Source organism: Asterias rubens, chromosome 20 (assembly GCF_902459465.1).
Source record: "Asterias rubens chromosome 20, eAstRub1.3, whole genome shotgun sequence".
NCBI lineage: Eukaryota > Metazoa > Echinodermata > Asteroidea > Forcipulatida > Asteriidae > Asterias > Asterias rubens.
Genome location: NC_047081.1, coordinates 136,488 through 155,353, shown reverse-complemented (window position 1 = coordinate 155,353; position 18,866 = coordinate 136,488). Strand labels below are relative to the sequence as shown.

Below are 18,866 nucleotides of genomic sequence, written 5' to 3'. Positions count from 1 at the left end.
TATTATCCACATCAAACAAAGCCTTGGATCACCAATGTTGGAAAACTTTTGCTCCTGAAAATAATCCCTACCGTTTGAAACGATTTGTTCCTTAAAAATCTCGTAACTCACTCTAAAACAGACCCCAGAAACTTTAATTCTAAATTGTGTGACAAGATTGCACCTTTCAACAAGAACTGTTACACATCAAATGGTTCGCATTCTAGATCACCAATAATCAAATGAAATCAAAATCAATACTGTCTAAATATGGACCTAACCCCCCCCCCCCCTCCCCATCATACTCCAAGAAAGTGGTCTAATGGCATGAGAGGCCGGGTGTTTTGACTGTAATTTGACCCATCGGTTTATGGCTGTTCCATCATTGAGGTCATCGAGTTGTCACGTTGTCAATTTCCATCTTCCATTACGTCTCCAAACAAAGATCGGATCTTTGTTTCCCTCCTCCGGCTTCTTTTAAAAGGACGAGCAAACACAGATTATTGGATGTCGTCTTGACACTTCTTCTGACTCTAGAAGTGATGGGTCAAAGATAAGAAGAGGGGCTTGGTCCATTAGTTGCTTTGGTTTAGAGTCCATGTATCGGTGTCAGTATGGAAGAAAAGAGCCTTGGTATCCATAGAGAAACCTTTCTGTATAAGATCTCCGGTGAATTGAGGGCTTTGCTGGTCGGGAGCGCGCCGGGCCAAAGTGGTTGATTTACCGCGAGCTATCTCTCTATTAACACCCTTGGATCTTCGTTCCATTATCCGCCAATGCGCAATTAGTCCGAGCTGTCTCACAGAGCATCTTGACTAATTGACTTTGTGAAAATGGTTTTGTGTTTGTTGGGGGGGGGGGGGCAAACAAAGTGTGGATGGGATGTGTCAACTCGATGTACGGAGCTTGTTTTGACAGATTTCTTTTTGGAAGAAAATGGAAGAAAGGCGACATTCACGGTGCCTAAGAATTCCGTTCTGCTCTGTTAATTTGATAGAGATGAACCAGGCGTGTTTGATGGTCAAGCAGGGAAAAGAATTGCCCGAAACCCTGAAATCAAAACTCATTGTAAATTGTTTACTTCAAAATTTTGCATCACAAACGAGTAAATAAGATATTGGTGACATGTAAGTAAGGTTTGAAGATATGGTGGAGCTATTATAGAAATCGTTCTGTTACAATCATAGTATAGTTCTAGCACGACTATAACTGTCGTTACACATTCTTGTGAATTATTTGTCTATGTAAAGTTTAGAAGCGCGAATTAGTTTATTTGCCGCATCCCCTCTCTCAAGCCACTCCCCCTCCATGAACATCTCTGGATACGCCACTTCGTTTGCAGTTGTTCACTACTTGCAGTTATTCTGACAGCTTGTGGTCATTTTGTATCTCCATGATAGAGATGGCTACAATGTGTGACCGCGGGTAAGGGGTTGGTAAGGGGGGGGGGGTGGTAAGTTCACATGCCTCGGTCCATCGATGGGTGAAGTGATAGATGAACGGGTAGCAGCCGCTCACTGGACGACAGCTCCTCGTAATGCCTTGGCCTTTAGACACAATCCATTCCAGCCTGGCCTACCCTTTTAATAAGATTTTCTTAAAGGCAAATTGTCCATAGCTTAATCGCATTAATACATGACCGTTAGAGATCGTTGTAAGCCAGGAATAACCCGAGAGTGTCGTTACAATCCTTAGGCACACACAGAGTGTGACTAGAAACACCAAAGTGCTATCCGGTAATTCGCTTTATGATATGGGCTAGTTCTGATAACGTCGTTAGTTTTTGGCGTCTAACAGACTTAGTGTCAAATTTGACCGCAGTTTCTTTGAAAATGAATAGCGAGACACAAAATTTAATATATTATGTTGCCACTAATAGCTGTATCAAAATGGTCATATTTATTACTATTTTTAAAGTTCAGTTCAAGTGATAATAATTTGGTCATATTTTCTGTGGTCGCTAGAAATAGAATCATTCTGTCGCTTATAATATAGAACCATTCTGTCGCTTATAATATAGAACCATTCTGTCGCTTATAATATAGAATCATTCTGTCGCTTATAATATAGAATCATTCTGTCGCTTATAATATAGAATCATTCTGTCGCTTATAATATAGAATCATTCTGTCGCTTATAATCCCAATACGTCATCTGTCAACGATTTTAAACGTGCACTAAAAACAAACTTGTTCATGATGGTTTTCCTTATAATCGGTATCACTGGTGCTTTACGTTTGTTAATTTTTATCTTCAATAACATCACTTTGCCACTAATACCAGCGACTAATTAAGTATTGTATTATTTCTATTGCATATGCCCCTTATGTTTAAAACATTATTCAATTGCTATTTTTACTGGCAGGTGGTATATAATGCAAGGTTTACCCAACTTCCACATTATGTTCAATTCCATGTAATAATATGCTTAAGCTCTCAATGTGATTGGTCAGTTGCGATCGGGAGAGAAGTTACGTCACAGTGACGTACTCGTTTATGCAGTTGTGATTTGCCTACATACTAATTCCATGAGGTGATTTGGAGGATTGAGATGTATTTATAGTATTTTGAATATTTTCAAGTCATGCCATTTGGGAAATTTTAACTCTTGTGTACACAGTGGTCTCTAAATAATCCAATATATGCACATCGGGTGTTACCAGAAAGGGATTAGTTTCAGCCAGATTGTCGCAACACACCATAGTTACCCAAATCAAATCAAACATTGAAGATGTCGGATGATTATTTGATCATGGACTCAGTCGGTCTCTCTTCCAATCCAACTCCTTCAAGTTGACTTGACCCTTTTCACGCATCACGCTGTTGTTATTTTGAAAATCTCATTTTAGTTCAGTCAAGCGAGGTCTCTCCATCCTGGATTACTTATCACCCAATCTATAACCTGATAATGACCGTTTGATTAAGAGAGATGGTTTTCACGTGGGTCAAATGGTCAAGTTGATTTTGACCCACGTGGGTTGGAGGGGTGTGCCCCGGGTGGTGCAAATATTTGGTTGAGTTATATGGTATTGATACGGTGGATAAGCACGGTCGTGGCTGTGTGGTGACGGCCAACCTATGTCATGTCTCGTGGGATATTAAAATGTATAGTTTGCTATAAGAAGGTTAATTTATTTTACAGATGGCGTGTTCTATACACCGTATTGACGTGTCAGTCCTTGATTATAAATGAAATATGGCAATAATTATCATGAAAATCCAATGATAAGGCTTAAAACATAAAGTCAACATTTGTTAATTGTCTAAACAAGACAGTTACAAATAAATCCACACTTTCAAACCCCACTGTTACATCAAGGGAAGGACAAACCTATTAAAGTTAAAGCTCGGATCTTAAACCTGTTTGGCAACTTGATTAATTGGTTGAATTGTGCCTTTGATTAAACAACCATGGAGTAAGGTACACAGTCTCAGAGAATATGGAGAACGATATTTATATATAAAGCTGTCGTATACTTGCGTTTTGGAAAAATAAAACAAGCAGCTTTCAAAAATGTTATAATTTGATGGATGAGTAGTATGGATTGTTATGCTATAAGAACCTATATTTTTAAGGGATAAATCTGTGATGAACCAGATATATTACTCTTAATTTAATTTCCCAGAAAAACAAAATTTGTCATCCCATCCGAGGAAATTATTGTGAGCTCACCCCGACGCCAACAAATCTAGCAAATAATTGTGTTTAATGTGGGTTCTGTTTGCTTGGCACATCCGCCCCCCCCCCCCCCCCCCAGTCATAAAGAGCTGTCATGTACTCACTCGACCTGATGATACATCGTTTATCATTTGTCATCACATCCATCTTGGGACTTTCCCTTAACCATTATAAAATTTATTAATAAGAAACACCTTAATTCTTGTAGTGTTTGGCCAACATAAGAGGTATCGAAGTTTGTAAATTTACCGTTGATGTATGAAAATGACAGTTAGTTCCGTATTTGCTTTGAAGCATTGCTTTAAACTAAAAATAAAAAGAATAAGTTAATGGGACTAGCAAAATACAGCTGGAACTTCATTTTGACTCAACAAACCACATCTCTTTGGCGTTAATTGCACTAGGTTCTTTAACGTACATTGTACACCACACGGGACCACTACAGCCTACGTCCCAGTTAAGTGTCTTGCTCAAGGACACATTGAGTCACGACTGGGACCCGAACTCACACCCTGCTGATCAGAAACACAAGGATTGGAATTTTACCCCCCCTATATGCTTTCTGGCTGGATTACTTAAAGTTGGCGTGTACGTTGTTTCAGGGATGATTGATGGTTTTTGGCGCCAACAATTTCCGAGATGATCGTCCGTGAAATATTGAAGGAAAAAATTGCAAGAATTTTTGGGAATAAAATACCTTTCCCCTGGGCTAGTTTCATGTTTCGAGTAGCGAACTCATCCACTTCTTCTTCTTTTACGTTGTTTTTTCCTGGAAGCAAATGTGAAGTGTAGTGTTTTTTGCAGACTCATTGATTTCTAGTATCGAATAGCCGTAACCGGATAACCAAATAACAAGTGACTTCAGCGGTTACAAACCAATACGTTGTGTCACATCTGAACTGGAAATTAGATTAGATTAGATTAGATTAGATTTGTATTCGTCATGCCCAGCATGAAAATCACTTTCTCGATTTGCACATTAAAATACAGTTATTAAAAATAGCACAAATTAGATTAGATTAGATTAGATTAGATTTGTATTCGTCATGCCCAGCATGAAAATCACTTTCTCGATTTGCACATTAAAATACAGTTATTAAAAATAGCACAAAACATACATGAACCGTAGACATTAAAACAGCAACAATAAATAAAAATATCACATTGCACATTGCATCTGAACTGGAAATTGTCTTTTTTTTCTCCTTCTAAAATATTTTCATTGTATAAAACCTGTATAAATTATGAATACAACCTCATTTTAGTTGAGTTTAACTTTTAGCTTTTTGTTTAGAAATGGTTTATAGGCCTAGGCTTAAGGAATATTTTTTTCTAACTATGTAAACCACCAAAATAGAGGAAACAAAAATGAAAAGACATGATTCAGCGTTAAAAAAGTGCATCAAGAATTATAAGTTATCGAAGAAGGAACAATTTTATCAGTTTCAAGACTGAGATGAAATTAATGCAAAACGTAAATGAAAACTTGCAAACCTCGCGTGCAGGCGGATACTCTTTACTGAAAATAGTTGATGGCTTGAAGTTTCAACTCGAGCAGAGTCTTTCTCGAAGACGAATACTGTTGGATACAGTACGTTACCACTAGTCACACGAACACAGTGTGAAGGCAACAACATCATGTGATTTAGTGTGAGTTACACGAGATTTGAACCAGCCAATTTTCTTGTAAAAACGGTAATTCTGATCGGCACATTCGTGTACCATGATGATGTTTCAACTAAATGAGCAAAAAATAATCCCCCAAACCTCCACCCCGCCCCTCCCCGACCCCATCCCTAACTCCAACCCCGACCCCCCAAATCACCTCATCGGCGATTCCAAGATATCGACTGTTCAGTACGTCATACCTGTCTTAATGTAAAACTATAAGCGCAAATTGATTGCTGCACACCGTGTTTTAATGTGGCTCGCCGTCGGCGCCATTTATATCCAAATTAACACAAATCGAGTCAGGTTTGTAACCCAGTCCCGTCTAGGTATGTCAACTACACAAGTTGTGTCCCCAGACGTCTTTACTTTATTGTTCACTGCAACTAAGCACCTGACTACTTCCACTTCATTCCAACACATTTAATCCGTTGTGAATTAATGCCAAGAAGCATTAAACCTAGAGCCTCCTAGCTACAGACAATACGCATTAAGAAGAAGGAGGGCGCAATTCTCCTGCTTGGAAGATTACGCAATCACACCTTCATACGGGACCCTGTACGGGACCAAACGAATACACCATCTCCCACCATGTTTGTCGATACATGTTTAGTTTTAGATCAAGTCCATAGATTAAAGGGTATACTTTTGGTAATGACTTATGAAAATGAAGTGTGTATCGACTTTAACAGGTTTTTATTTTTCAGGTGGAAATATTTCTCTGCTTAACGTTTTGTGTCTGATATGAACCTTTTTATTCCTGTGAACTTCAGAACTAAATGATGATCAATACTTCACCTTTAAAGACACGTTTAGTAAATTGTCAAAGACCAGTATCCCCCTTGGTGTATCCCAAATTATGCATAAAATAACAAATCTATGCACATTTGTCTCATTGGAGTTGCAACAATTATAGATTAAATAAAATGAAGGAAATAACACCTTGTTGCACACCATTAATTTATGCGCTTTCTGGTGCTTAAGAAAGGCTTCAGGTCTCAAGATCTCGGATTAGTGAGAAATTACCCTTTTCTCTAAAACTATGTTACTTCAGAGGTTCAGAGAGTAATTACCAAACGTCGTGTTCACCAGGGCCTTTAAGAATCGTATTACTATTGGCGCTTTCCTTCCAAGAATTTCATTTCTACTTCAGGCTTTAATTTTGTCTGGAAATAATTCCAGAGGAAGTCATGATTAATTCAAAGTTGGATCTGGAAGTAGCTGCGATTATGAGTTGAAGGGGGGGGGGGGGGGGAGGGGCGCTTTGATGCCCATGAGCAGATACACCAGGCGGAAGTCTAATAATTATTTTACCCGGAAACCGTACTGACTATGTTTGAGACTTAAAACTCTGCCCGGATGGCTAGGGCACTTATCCCACTAACCTAATTCTGATCAGTTCTGATCCATTATATTTTGTGCATCAACATAATTCAAGCCTCATTTTGCAATCTTAGCACATCCCATTCTTTCTTTGACCTGACTATGGGGTCGGCAGAGAGGTCTGTAGTATGGATACAGGTTGCTATGTAACCCACAAGTAAAAATATGGCAATAAATAAATTATCTGTTTACTGCTCCAGATAACTTGGGGAAGTGTCTTTCTGAATCTCGTTAGTCTGCAAGAAGGTGACAGACAATGTTGTTGCTCCAGCTTTGAAGATGACATTTCAGAGAACAAAAGAAGATAGATGAAGGCCGCGCATGCTTGAAAGTCTCAGGGGGTGATTTGTGCAAATTGGCTCTCTCGTTGTACTAAGCGGCTCTCCAACATTCTGCTCATCACGTGTTCTGGCTGCCTCCGACCCTACCGAACCACGGTCATAATGTTACCGAACCAATGGTTGGGGAGATATAATAAAATGATCACCTTTGTGTTACTGATATTTATGAGCATTGAGTAAAATAATCAAACGTTCTGCAGCGCTAATCAAAGCTTGAAAGTCGCCTGTTCCTGTGTGAATAAAGCCACCCTGATCTCTCAAACGAAATTAAAACGCATTCTAGTATTTCAAATTGCAATAAAAATCTATTTTATATTCGTAAGGTATTACTAGCTCGGTCTTATCAAACGAACTTGTGTTATTTGCATTCACATTGACGGTTCATGTTTGCTTTGCTTTCATAACAAAATGAGTAATAATAATATACGGGGATTGAGGGTTCTGAATCCCCCATGAATGCAGGAGATGATTAGCATTTACGATGAAACCCCCATGAATACAGGAGATATTAGCATTTATGATTAACACTTGTCTTGGACAGTTCCTGTCTTGAACTGTCTTGGGCCGAATGTTCTCGGTGCCCCGGGTCGATCTTTGTCTCAAAGTGTAGGTTCCGTTCCTGGTCTTGGAAGTTACAAAATAATGATTGCTTTGTTCTCTGAATGGGACAGCGAGAAGTCATGAGAAATAATGATTGCTTTGTTCTCTGAATGGGACAGCGAGAAGTCATGAGAAATAATGATTGCTTTGTTCTCTGAATGGGACAGCGAGAAGTCATGAGAAATAATGATTGCTTTGTTCTCTGAATGGGACAGCGAGAAGTCATGAGAAATAATGATTGCTTTGTTTTCTGAATGGGACAGCGAGAAGTCATGAGAAATAATGATTGCTTTGTTCTCTGAATGGGACAGCGAGAAGTCATGGGAAATAATGATTGCTTTGTTCTCTGAATGGGACAGCGAAAAGTCATGAGAAATAATGATTGCTTTGTTTTCTGAATGGGACAGCGAGAAGTCATGAGAAATAATGATTGCTTTGTTCTCTGAATGGGACAGCGAGAAGTCATGAGAAATAATGATTGCTTTGTTTTCTGAATGGGACAGCGAGAAGTCATGAGAAATAATTATTGCTTTGTTCTCTGAATGGGACAGCGAGAAGTCATGAGAAATAATGATTGCTTTGTTTTCTGAATGGGACAGCGAGAAGTCATGAGAAATAATGATTGCTTTGTTCTCTGAATGGGACAGCGAGAAGTCATGAGAAATAATGATTGCTTTGTTCTCTGAATGGGACAGCGAGAAGTCATGAGAAATAATGATTGTCTTGTTTTCTGAATGGGACAGCGAGAAGTCATGAGAAATAATGATTGCTTTGTTCTCTGAATGGGACAGCGAGAAGTCATGAGAAATAATGATTGTCTTGTTTTCTGAATGGGACAGCGAGAAGTCATGAGAAATAATGATTGCTTTGTTCTCTGAATGGGACAGCGAGAAGTCATGAGAAATAATGATTGCTTTGTTCTCTGAATGGGACAGCGAGAAGTCATGAGAAATAATGATTGCTTTGTTTTCTGAATGGGACAGCGAGAAGTCATGAGAAAGGTATGAGAAATAGCATTAGAAAGATATTTGGCCGTAAGGTAATCATAGGTTCGGCCATTGGAAATAATTATAGGTAGAAAGGGTAAATAACGACAGCCATTTTAAAAATTGCTCTTAGGCCTATTCTAGTAAAATATTTTCGAAGGACAAATCTGTGACGGCCCTTCAGACAAACGTTCTAAGTGACATACTATGGCTGTGTCCGAAACGACGACTTCGGCTACAGCTACGTCTAGATCAGCGCGTCTACCAGTGTTGAAGAATAGGCAGACGCGCGCGATCTAGCCGTAGCTGTAGCCAAAGTCGCCGTTTCGGACACGGCCTTAGTGTCACATTCAGTGTTTGTACCACCAGCAATTCCTTCTAGTTTTCCTTTCCGCCCACCGTCATAAGTACATTGTGTTATTTTTATCGTTTGCACTTTGCAGTGGTCTGGAGTGCACACATCTTTGGATGATAGTTATCATGCTTTTGTATAAAACCTTGACAGCCCCTGTTCAACTTGTATTCCTTGTGTAAATGTCTGAACATTTTAGAATAAATAAATACTAGATTTGCACTGACATACTGTCAATAATTTCCTTGAGTTTTTGTTCCTAAGAGTATGTTATGTTGGTCGTCAGGGCGACAAGATTGCAATCTAGAGACGTGATATCAATAGAAGAAACTAAGCCTCGTCTCTAGTTGATTTCGAGCAGTCCCCCGACTACAAGCACAACATTCGGCTTGAAACGTTGAGTATTACAAGCACATCATTCCAGTTTTCAGAATAAAGCTACTCAAATGATGGTTAAGCAGTGGCTCGTTTTAACGAAAAATGGCGTATAACACCTAATCCAGTTATCTCATGTCTTTTTTTATACTTATTAATTTCCCCTTTGCAGGTTAACCTCAAACTGTTGCTTCGATACCCCCAGGCTCCTCCATAGAGCGTTAGCGAGAGTTATAATCCATACACCCTTGGGCCAAAATGGAACATAATTATAGTCATGTTGTCATAGCAACGGGATGACTTCACGACGAAGAGGAGCAATAATGCATCAAACTTCAATCTTATAAAGGGACACCATAACATCGGACGATCTACTTGACTTGCGCGCAGTATCCCAATCACTTGACGTGAACGTCTTTTAGCTGCGTGTGTGGAGAGAGAGGCGTGTTTTCTTCACTTGAATATCACGACACTTCAGTTTGAACTGAGGACGTTCTTGCATAAAGGTTCGCTCATTTCAGAGCATCCCACATCTTCAGATATACTGCTTACTTTACCATCGATGTACAATCGATGTTCAACGTAGTTGAAGGAAACTGACTGAGATATTTTGGACTGAAGGTTCCTCTCAGTTCAAACATGGCTGCCGAAGAAAAACTCCTGCCAGTCATTTTCGGCACTGCATTGGATGATATTATGAAAGCAAACTTCACCCATCCTCGTTACCACCAGTCTGCGAACAGCTCTTACGATGTGATGGGTGTCAACGCGTCGGGAGGCCCCACTACACCCATGAGTAGCGAGGTAGGGGATGATTATTGCGACTTGGAGTACGGAATTCAAGACAGCACCGCGCGCTCGTTGATTATCGCCGTGTACTCCTTGACTATTTTCCTCTCTGTTGTCGGTAACGTGATCGTGATTGCTGTACTTGGCTTCTCAGCGAGAGCTAAGACTGATCTCAACCATTTCTTGGTGAATCTAGCGGTAGCTGATCTCCTAACTGCAATAGTCTGTATGCCGTTTACATTTGTCTACATCATGAATGAAGATTGGGTCTTCGGTGCCTTCCCATGTACGTTTGTGTTCTTCATTCAGCAGGTTAGTTCAGTTTTATATTTAATCAATTATTTCTTCCGTTTTTGTAAAACGGTTACAGAGACCTTTATTGCCCTGGTATTGCCCTGGTATTGGCCTTAGTGCCCCTTCTAAGTTTTCCATATACTTGATAATGATCTTTAGGTGGCAACTATTTCCAAACAGGCCTACAAAGCCGGGCACCAAAAACTAACTGTTTGAGACCTTGTGGAGGGGGGGGGGGTAGCGGGAGGGTGGGGGGGGGGGGTATTCTAAAGACAGTTGACATAAATGTATTTCTTGGAAACTATGTTCTGCACGAGTGTGCTAATTTTTCTTCCAAACAACACATTAGTTATCTTTCTTTTTAAATTCTTAAAGGTTAGATCTGTCTTGTCAGACCCTGAAAAACATTACCGTTCAGTCTGTTTTCACTAAAACGCCACTCCGTTAATTGAATGAAATCAGTTTGTTGGTCGAAAGGTTTGAATGAAAGTTCTCTTCTTAAAACATTGAGACTTCGTATAATTGAATTTTCACCAAGGCAATTTTGACAATCTCTTTGAGTCTCAGCAACGACGTAATTGAATCTTGCTCTACGGAGCTCTGTGAGTGCCATCCAAACAATGATTTAATCCATTCAAGTAAATGAAGTAGACTTACTGCAATGTTTCACCAGGATGGTGTGTCGACTTGTTTATGACCAAACATGTCGTCTCATCTTGTAGAAAGGTTATATAGCTTACTTACCAAGACGACTGAATAAATGAGTAGTACAACAAACGTGAAAACACGTAAAACTAATGGTAATAACAACTTTCGGTTCAAGTAAAAAGCGATTCACTTCGAAGTCATGCGGTATGGAACAAAACATGAGTTTTTATGGCCCAAAATTTGAGTATGAGAATCAGATTGTGTTTTCTGAATATTCTTTCATGCCTGGACCATGGAGGGTTTCTTCCTCCATGCTTGGACGTATTGTTAGTGTTACGTGAGTTACACGTCATCAATGTAACGTGAGTAACACTTGATCTATGAGATGGAGTAACACGTGACCAATGTAATGCATGATATTGTATTGTAACATGAGTTACTCATCAGTCAGTGATGAGTAACGCACGTTACGTGTGACTAGTGGCCAATGAGATGGAGTAACACGTGACCAATGTAATGCATGATATTGTATTGTAACATGAGTTACTCATCAGTCAGTGATGAGTAACGCACGTTACGTGTGACTAGTGGCCAATGTAACTTGTATTCAATACACCCAAAGTAACGCGATAGATCGCGTTACATAATGTGACTTAATTACCCACTATAACACTGTGGTAAAGGGAAAGGCTACCATATTGTTCGTTATACATGGCTGGGCATTCACCATACATACTTTTACAATGTCCCTAAAACATACGCCAGCCCAGCCCAATCATTAACACAAGGTCCCTATCACACTCCTCTCCGTTAAGTGGGACAAACCTTGTATAAACTCAAGTTAACTGACCTCAAACATACTGCCGACTGGATTGTCCAATTTACGGCAATCTCCTACAATACTGAAACATTCTGGTGTTTGGGGTTGATTGCGTTTGGCTGCATGAATGATTTATGACTAAGCTAATAACATACGGTTGTGCGGACTCCCACTACCTATTTGATGTTAGCCCACGAACTTCCCAATTGTGTTTTCGGTGAGGGACTGTCTTTCCTGCGTGGCAATATCACAAAAATTTAATGAAGCCTTCAGATGTTTTTTAATTAACTTTTATTGTAATTTATTTTATATCTAGGATCAAAACAATCGAACGGTTGCAGCAACAAAAGGATACTTTGCCTTGAAGAAAACATTTGCGTCCAAACAATGGGAAACAAAGTCGATATAAATGTTTTTGAATGAGCTTTTCTAAGCCTGTTGAAACAGAGGACTTTAACATAAGGTAGCAGGGTGTTTTGGAGAGTAAGGGCGCCCTCAATTCGCTTACAGGTAGAAAACCAATTCGGGCGTTGCAAACCAATGGGAGAGAAAAGAGAAGACCTCAAATCAGTATTGGTCGACAGAAATAATGAAATATATTAGTGTGCGAGTGTGTGGGTCGGGCGGGGGCCTTTGGCTTCGGAGAGTAGGTTTTTTAGTTGATGCTCTCTTTCTCTTCCTATCATATAAAATATCAGATAAATACAATTGTTTTTAAATCGACAAGCCCTCTGGGCAACCTCGATCCCCTAGTGGTCCTCATCCCCCTGGATGCACCGTTTCCCTCTATGAATTAGAAAAACATTATTCCAGATGAATTGTTAGAACAACAATCCAGAAATTATTTGGGGTGATAATTGCTTTCAGCACAGTTAAATGTCAAAATATTAAATTATTCAGTCGTATAGACGCGTAGCCTCAAGTAATTTACACAAGCTAAACCGAAAAACAAAAACATTGGAATAAGTTATCAGCTTCAACCTTCTGGGGAAATATTTTTTCATTTTACTTCTCGCTAGCTTCCCCTTTATTTGTTCATCTTTTATGTTTCTTGGCACTTTACACGGTCTGTTTGCTTCGACGTGCGATCAAGGATGATATGAAATGCTCAGTGAATTTGAATGACATTTAAAACCAATTCGGAATGACTTTAATTTTCAAATCATGTTTTTGTTTGTCCAGACGTTCCACCCTCCCCATTTCTCTAAGTGGTGATGAAACTTGAAACGCGTAACCCCCGAGTACAGTAGTAATTGAGATGACAGAAAAGAAAGGTCCTATACATAAGCCATGACACAGAATGATATTTTATATGGTTCTGAAAGGTTAGTTGTTGACGTTTCGAGCTGCGGTGCTCCACTCGTCGACAGGAGAAATGTTTTGCCTCCAGGATGAGGCCGGAAACGATGATTAGAAATCGTTTTACTTATATTTGTCTCTGGGTTATGTTTCGGGCAAGTAAACCCATCTCCCCCCCTCCCCTAACCAAGATTATCTTTCAAGATTATCTTTACTATTAATTTTAGACAAGTAATCCTTCAATGATGGGATGGCTTCGCGTGCCATGAAACAAGCACAAGCTATGGCTAATTTAAAAAAGACTTATTCCAAAAAAACCAAACCGTATTAAATTGTCAAGCTTTACCGATGTACAAAGCTCATCGGCTTAACTTACCCCACGGCCTTTCAGAATAATTTGTATTTAAATCAACTTTAAAGATGGGTGCTTAAGACTCGCTTAAGATTTTGCAATGATGAATATTGTGTGCACAGTTTCAAGCTGACAAAGCGACGAGTTGTTGTATAAGGAGTGACCAGTCAAGATAAATGAGACTGACGGGTCACAATGCTGGCACACTTGGTTTGTTTGTTTGTTGGGGGTGATGATGTTGAGGGACCATGAGGCCCAATACCCCTAAAGGGAGGTTACATGTCACGTTCCCAGAATCTTATTGCGAACCTTGAAGTGTTTCGGCTGCCCGTTTTCTTGACCTCCTTTTTGGGAGGTGGAGAGGGGAAATGGCCCTTCAAAGATGGGTTGCGTTACACTTTAAGGACTCCTTGTGCTTAAGATTTGCACCGTCTAGCTTCCGACAAGCTGTTGACCCTCTCTACGCTGCAAACTTTCCCACCAGGGCCGTGGGGGGGGGGGGGGGGGGGGGGGGCAGCGGCCGAAGTCGGACGCGTTGTGAGCCAACATAAAAGAACAACAATGTGTTTCTAACTCATGATGCAATGTTTTCGGCCTTATTTTATTGCCACTCAATGGAGCGGTATGGACTGATGAAGTAACATGATATGACATGAATTTCCCTAGCTCTAAATTGAATCTTAATTCATGATATTAGAGTGATTGTTTCGTTTGTATCACCAAACTTTTACGAACAGGGAATCCAGGTAAAATATTGGGACCTGTTTTCTACCAAGTAGGTCAGAAAAACTATAATAAATAGTTGATTTATTTGTGAAGGATTTTGTTGTCACAATGAGGTTATTCAATTCCCATTTAGACAATCGATGGTAAAAACATTCGTTAGGTGGGGGAGGGGGGAGGGGGCACAAATGATGGCGTATCCGCGCGCCAAATTTAAAAATTGGCGAAAACTACGTCATCAAAGGTCAACTCGCTGGGTTCAAAACACCCTTTCTTTTGTTTTACTAAAGGGCACTTTATTCCAGCGGTTTTGTTGAGCTATAACCGTTTTTATTTGAACTTTAACACACACGCGGTGATGACGTGTTGCAAACAGGACTTGTGTGCAATGACGCAAACCAACTTTGGCACCTCGTAGAGTAAACGTTACACAGAATGCAAACACTCAAAAGCCACGCGCTGACTTGGATTGCAAGATACGTGCCATATGCAGACGTGATAGAAATCAACAATTTGTCTGAAGCGAAAAGATAAGAAACCGTAGTGATATGAGATTAGTCTCGCCACAAGTCGATGTTTTTCAGTGAGCGCAAAACTCACGAAACCTGTCCAAGCCATGCGTGCATGTCATGTGTCGTGGTCGTGACAGAAGTCAGTAATTTGAATTAGAGCTGCAGCGAAGTGGCCTGAATTGGACACCGTAGTGTTATAAAGTAGGCTTGCCACAAGTCCGTCAATACAGTTAACCAGTCACCAATAAAGTATTAGTAGTTGTTGCTTTCTTCTCCAACTGTACCCATCGGCGAAATACCCAAATATATCATTTTCAATTACAGATTGACATACACAACTCCTATATCCTCGATTTAAGCAAACAGTCAAGTTTGCAGTAAGCGTCTATTCCAAGACTAAACAAGACTGGGAAACGGTTATTCAAACACCACTGTTAGTAACTCAATCTCACGCCAGGGATACACACTCATATTATACATCCAGTGATATTATACCCTAGTATTTACTTTACCTCGTCTTGTCATTTATCCACCAAACAAGATTGGTTGGCTAACAGGCAACTTAATATAGCTCCAAACCCTTTACTTGGTTATACAGGCAATCATATTATAAAATATGACGAAAGGATATGTTATAGGCAGTGCTGTAAATTGATACCCGAGCTACTTTGTGAATCTCTAAGTTTATTGTAAACCCATAGCAAGCACCCTCGGGTTATAAATGAACACGTCAAAATGGAACTCCTCTAGATATGACCGATAATGGCGTCCGAGTGGCACCCCGAACAAAGATATCGACAGAATTGGGAGACCACTAAAACACAAATTGACAATATCATCTTCTTATACGCACAGTCTTTACAGCCCAAGCTCAACTTCCAATCCTCCCAATGACAGTAGCCATGCAATATACTGGCTAGATGACTTCCAATCCTCCCAATGACAGTAGCAATGCAATATACTGGCTAGATGACTTCCAATCCTCCCAATGACAGTAGCAATGCAATATACTGGCTAGATGACTTCCAATCCTCCCAATGACAGTAGCAATGCAATATACTGGCTAGATGACTTCCAATCCTCCCAATGACAGTAGCAATGCAATATACTGGCTAGATGACTTCCAATCCTCCCAATGACAGTAGCAATGCAATATACTGGCTAGATGACTTACAATCCTCCCAATGACAGTAGCAATGCAATATACTGGTTAGATGGCTGAGTTGGTAGAGCGCCCCGCCTTGACTCGGTGGTCGCAGGTTCAAAATCCCCTTCTTTGTACAAACCCAAATTATTACAAATTTACTTATGAAAACATAAAATAAGCTGTTCTATACTACACGTAAAAAATAAATAATAAAAAATAGAAGAAAGAAAAATGTCCGTGAACGAAGGACCCTAAAGGTGAAAGACCCCATTTCAGGTCAAAACAGCGAGGAAAATATTTTAATTTACCAAATCAAATTCCGCAAACCTGACTAGATTAACGGTAGATTAACATATAGAAGACTACGATACTGACGAATAATCTACAAGTTTAAAGGGTCGTAATCGTGTGCACTGTATTACATTTCCATTTATCTACAGCCGCCAGTTTAAAAAACAAAACAATTTAAACATTAAACAGGCATTGAATAACTTAATAGTTGAGGAAGTCGGGGAATTTTGTTACGTTTTCCAACGGGAGCAAAACATCAATTTGTAGCTGTTATCTACAATAAGAACTGCTCCAAATCATTCTCAGGCATGCTCACTTTCTACACAAACTTTTCCCCCATCCATTTTGCTTCCATTGCAAGTCTGAATGTTTTAATAGATTGCTTAACTCAAACTTGTTGCACGTCGCTATTATGGTCTTTTCGAAACTACGATTTGAGTTTGGGCTCCGGCTAGGGCTATGCGTCCAAGTGGTTGCAGACCCGTAATTACAAAGGGAAGCGCTTGTTTTCTAAATAACTAGCGGAGTCTAAGGCCCAGCCGAGACGTGGTTTCGAAAAGGGCCCGTTGACTACACTATGTACATAACCCCCTACTCGACTCTGCAGTTAAGTTTTTGTTTTTGAAATTTAATATTGGACGGGCGTCTGTCCATTATGGAATAATATTCGTATCAACGGGACACTCGCACCTGCGTGTGAACCCACTGCGAGCCGTACTGAACATGACACACAGAGATAAGATAACAAACAAGTGAGCAAACTAAAGTGCACGACATCTTAGCAACAGTTTAAAGTAGAAAATGGAAATGGAGTGTCCTAGAACCAGAAAAACACCTCATTTATGGTAAGGAACAGTAACTTTATCCCACCCTCTACTCAGTTGTCTACTTCAACACACATAAAGTGTAGCAAAAGAGGAAAATAATCCACGTTTAGAATTTCTAAACTTGCAGCTCGTTTTTTTAACGGGTAATCTGTGTGTACAATGCGCTTTGCAATGTTTGGATATTTAACGGGATGCATTTGATGAGCCGATTGGTTGGGACTACTGATGGGAAAAGGCAGCGATCTGCCCGGGGAAGAGAGCGGACGTTGCCCCTAGGAACACTTCTCCTAGGGAAACGCTATTTTTGTCGTAAACTGATATTCAGTTACGAAGCCACTCACAGTTTGAGCTGCTCAATATTATTTATTATGTAGTGACGGGGTGTACTGAGTACTTGCGTTTAACGACAAGCCAATTGTTTTCAGATTCTCGTTTAAGAATTCGTGTTGTCAATCTGCGATGTACCATGCATTCGATATCAATCATCAACATTATAGCTGAATAATTATTGTCAACAATTGCGCCCCTATTCTTAATTTGTCACCTTGATGTCAATTTGTTGATAACAAGACTGTGTAATCCATGTATACAATAACAACCGTATATGTAAGCCACTCTGCTCATTATTACAGGGACCAGTCTTTTTTCCGACACTATTATCAATGGTCACGTTTTTAAGTTCGTTTCATTTTCCCTAAACCATTGACTTTAATTATCTTAATACCTTTAAGAAAAGAAAGACAATATTAATGTTGCCGATAGCCTTGCCTCAATCCTTACTACTTTAGGGAATTCTTTAACTCCTCTTGATTCCAGTTTCTAAACCTTCTCTGTTTTGGGATTTGTTTTGTTTCATCACTTTGAAACAAGATTCCGAGGAAACAGAGTCTCCGATGAGAGTTTCTGTAGCTCAGAAGCAGCCTTCATTCATCTTAAGATTGATGAAATATTTGATGAGAGTTATACTTTCTTATCAATCTCAGGAGAACAATATTGTGATGAAAGAAACGAAATGAAAGAATAGTGTGAGTAGCGACGGTGAGTTTATTGAACGGATGTGCTAATGTAAAAGAAAAACTGTAGAAAGTGATTATCGAATAATATTACTACAGTGAATGCCACAAAACAACCATTGTATAACAAATTCTGAATGAGAGATATTATTTAAAAGCTGCATGGCCCTATTACAAAAACTCATTAAAAACACACAAGTTAAGGGCACACAAGCTACAAATTTGCCAGCAAATATTGCTTTGCAGAAACAGGTTACCAGCTCAACTGGTGTGTGATGTATGCAGAAACAGGTTTACCAGCTCAACTGGTATGTGATGTACGCAGAAACAGGTTACCAGCTCAACTGGTGATGTATGCAGAAACAGGTTACCAGCTCAACTGGTATGTGATGTACGTAGAAACACGTTACCAGCTGAACTGCCATGTGATGTACGTTTTGACTGGTATTTTTATTTATTTTGCTTAGTTTGTTAGCAAGCAATGTACTTTCACCTTATCATCAACCAATGTATTATACTTGCAGCAACCACGGTGTTGTATCCGTAGTAATTTCAGTTTCTCACAGTAGAAAAGGTTGACTGTGGCGTTATACAAACTTGACTGTTTGTATTTCGCACTGTGCTGATCTCCCGAGGCGATCTTCGGATCGTTCTTTTACCCGAGACGAATTTAAACCATAGAGCAAATATTTATATAATAAATGTACCACTCGAAGCCACAATGGATGATAACACCGAGACAGTCGGAGTTGTTTGAGGATTATTTTTGTTCAAGTGATGGTTTTATT

At 39.7% G+C, this 18,866-nt stretch overlaps 1 protein-coding gene across 2 annotated transcripts in view; it reads left to right on the top strand.

Moving 5' to 3' along the window:
- LOC117303592 (tachykinin-like peptides receptor 99D) overlaps nucleotides 1-18,866 on the top strand; it is a 34,896-nt gene that overhangs the window by 6,854 nt on the left and 9,176 nt on the right. Inside the window, exons 1-2 of one of the 2 annotated variants that reach the window (XM_033787799.1) lie at nucleotides 8,592-8,651; nucleotides 9,536-10,464. In XM_033787799.1, coding sequence (XP_033643690.1) covers nucleotides 10,003-10,464 — 462 coding nt within the window. In that variant the 5' untranslated portion in view covers nucleotides 8,592-8,651; nucleotides 9,536-10,002. Of the gene's footprint in view, nucleotides 1-8,591; nucleotides 8,652-9,535; nucleotides 10,465-18,866 lie in introns of those variants that run through there. The other variant, XM_033787798.1, reaches the window with a different exon arrangement.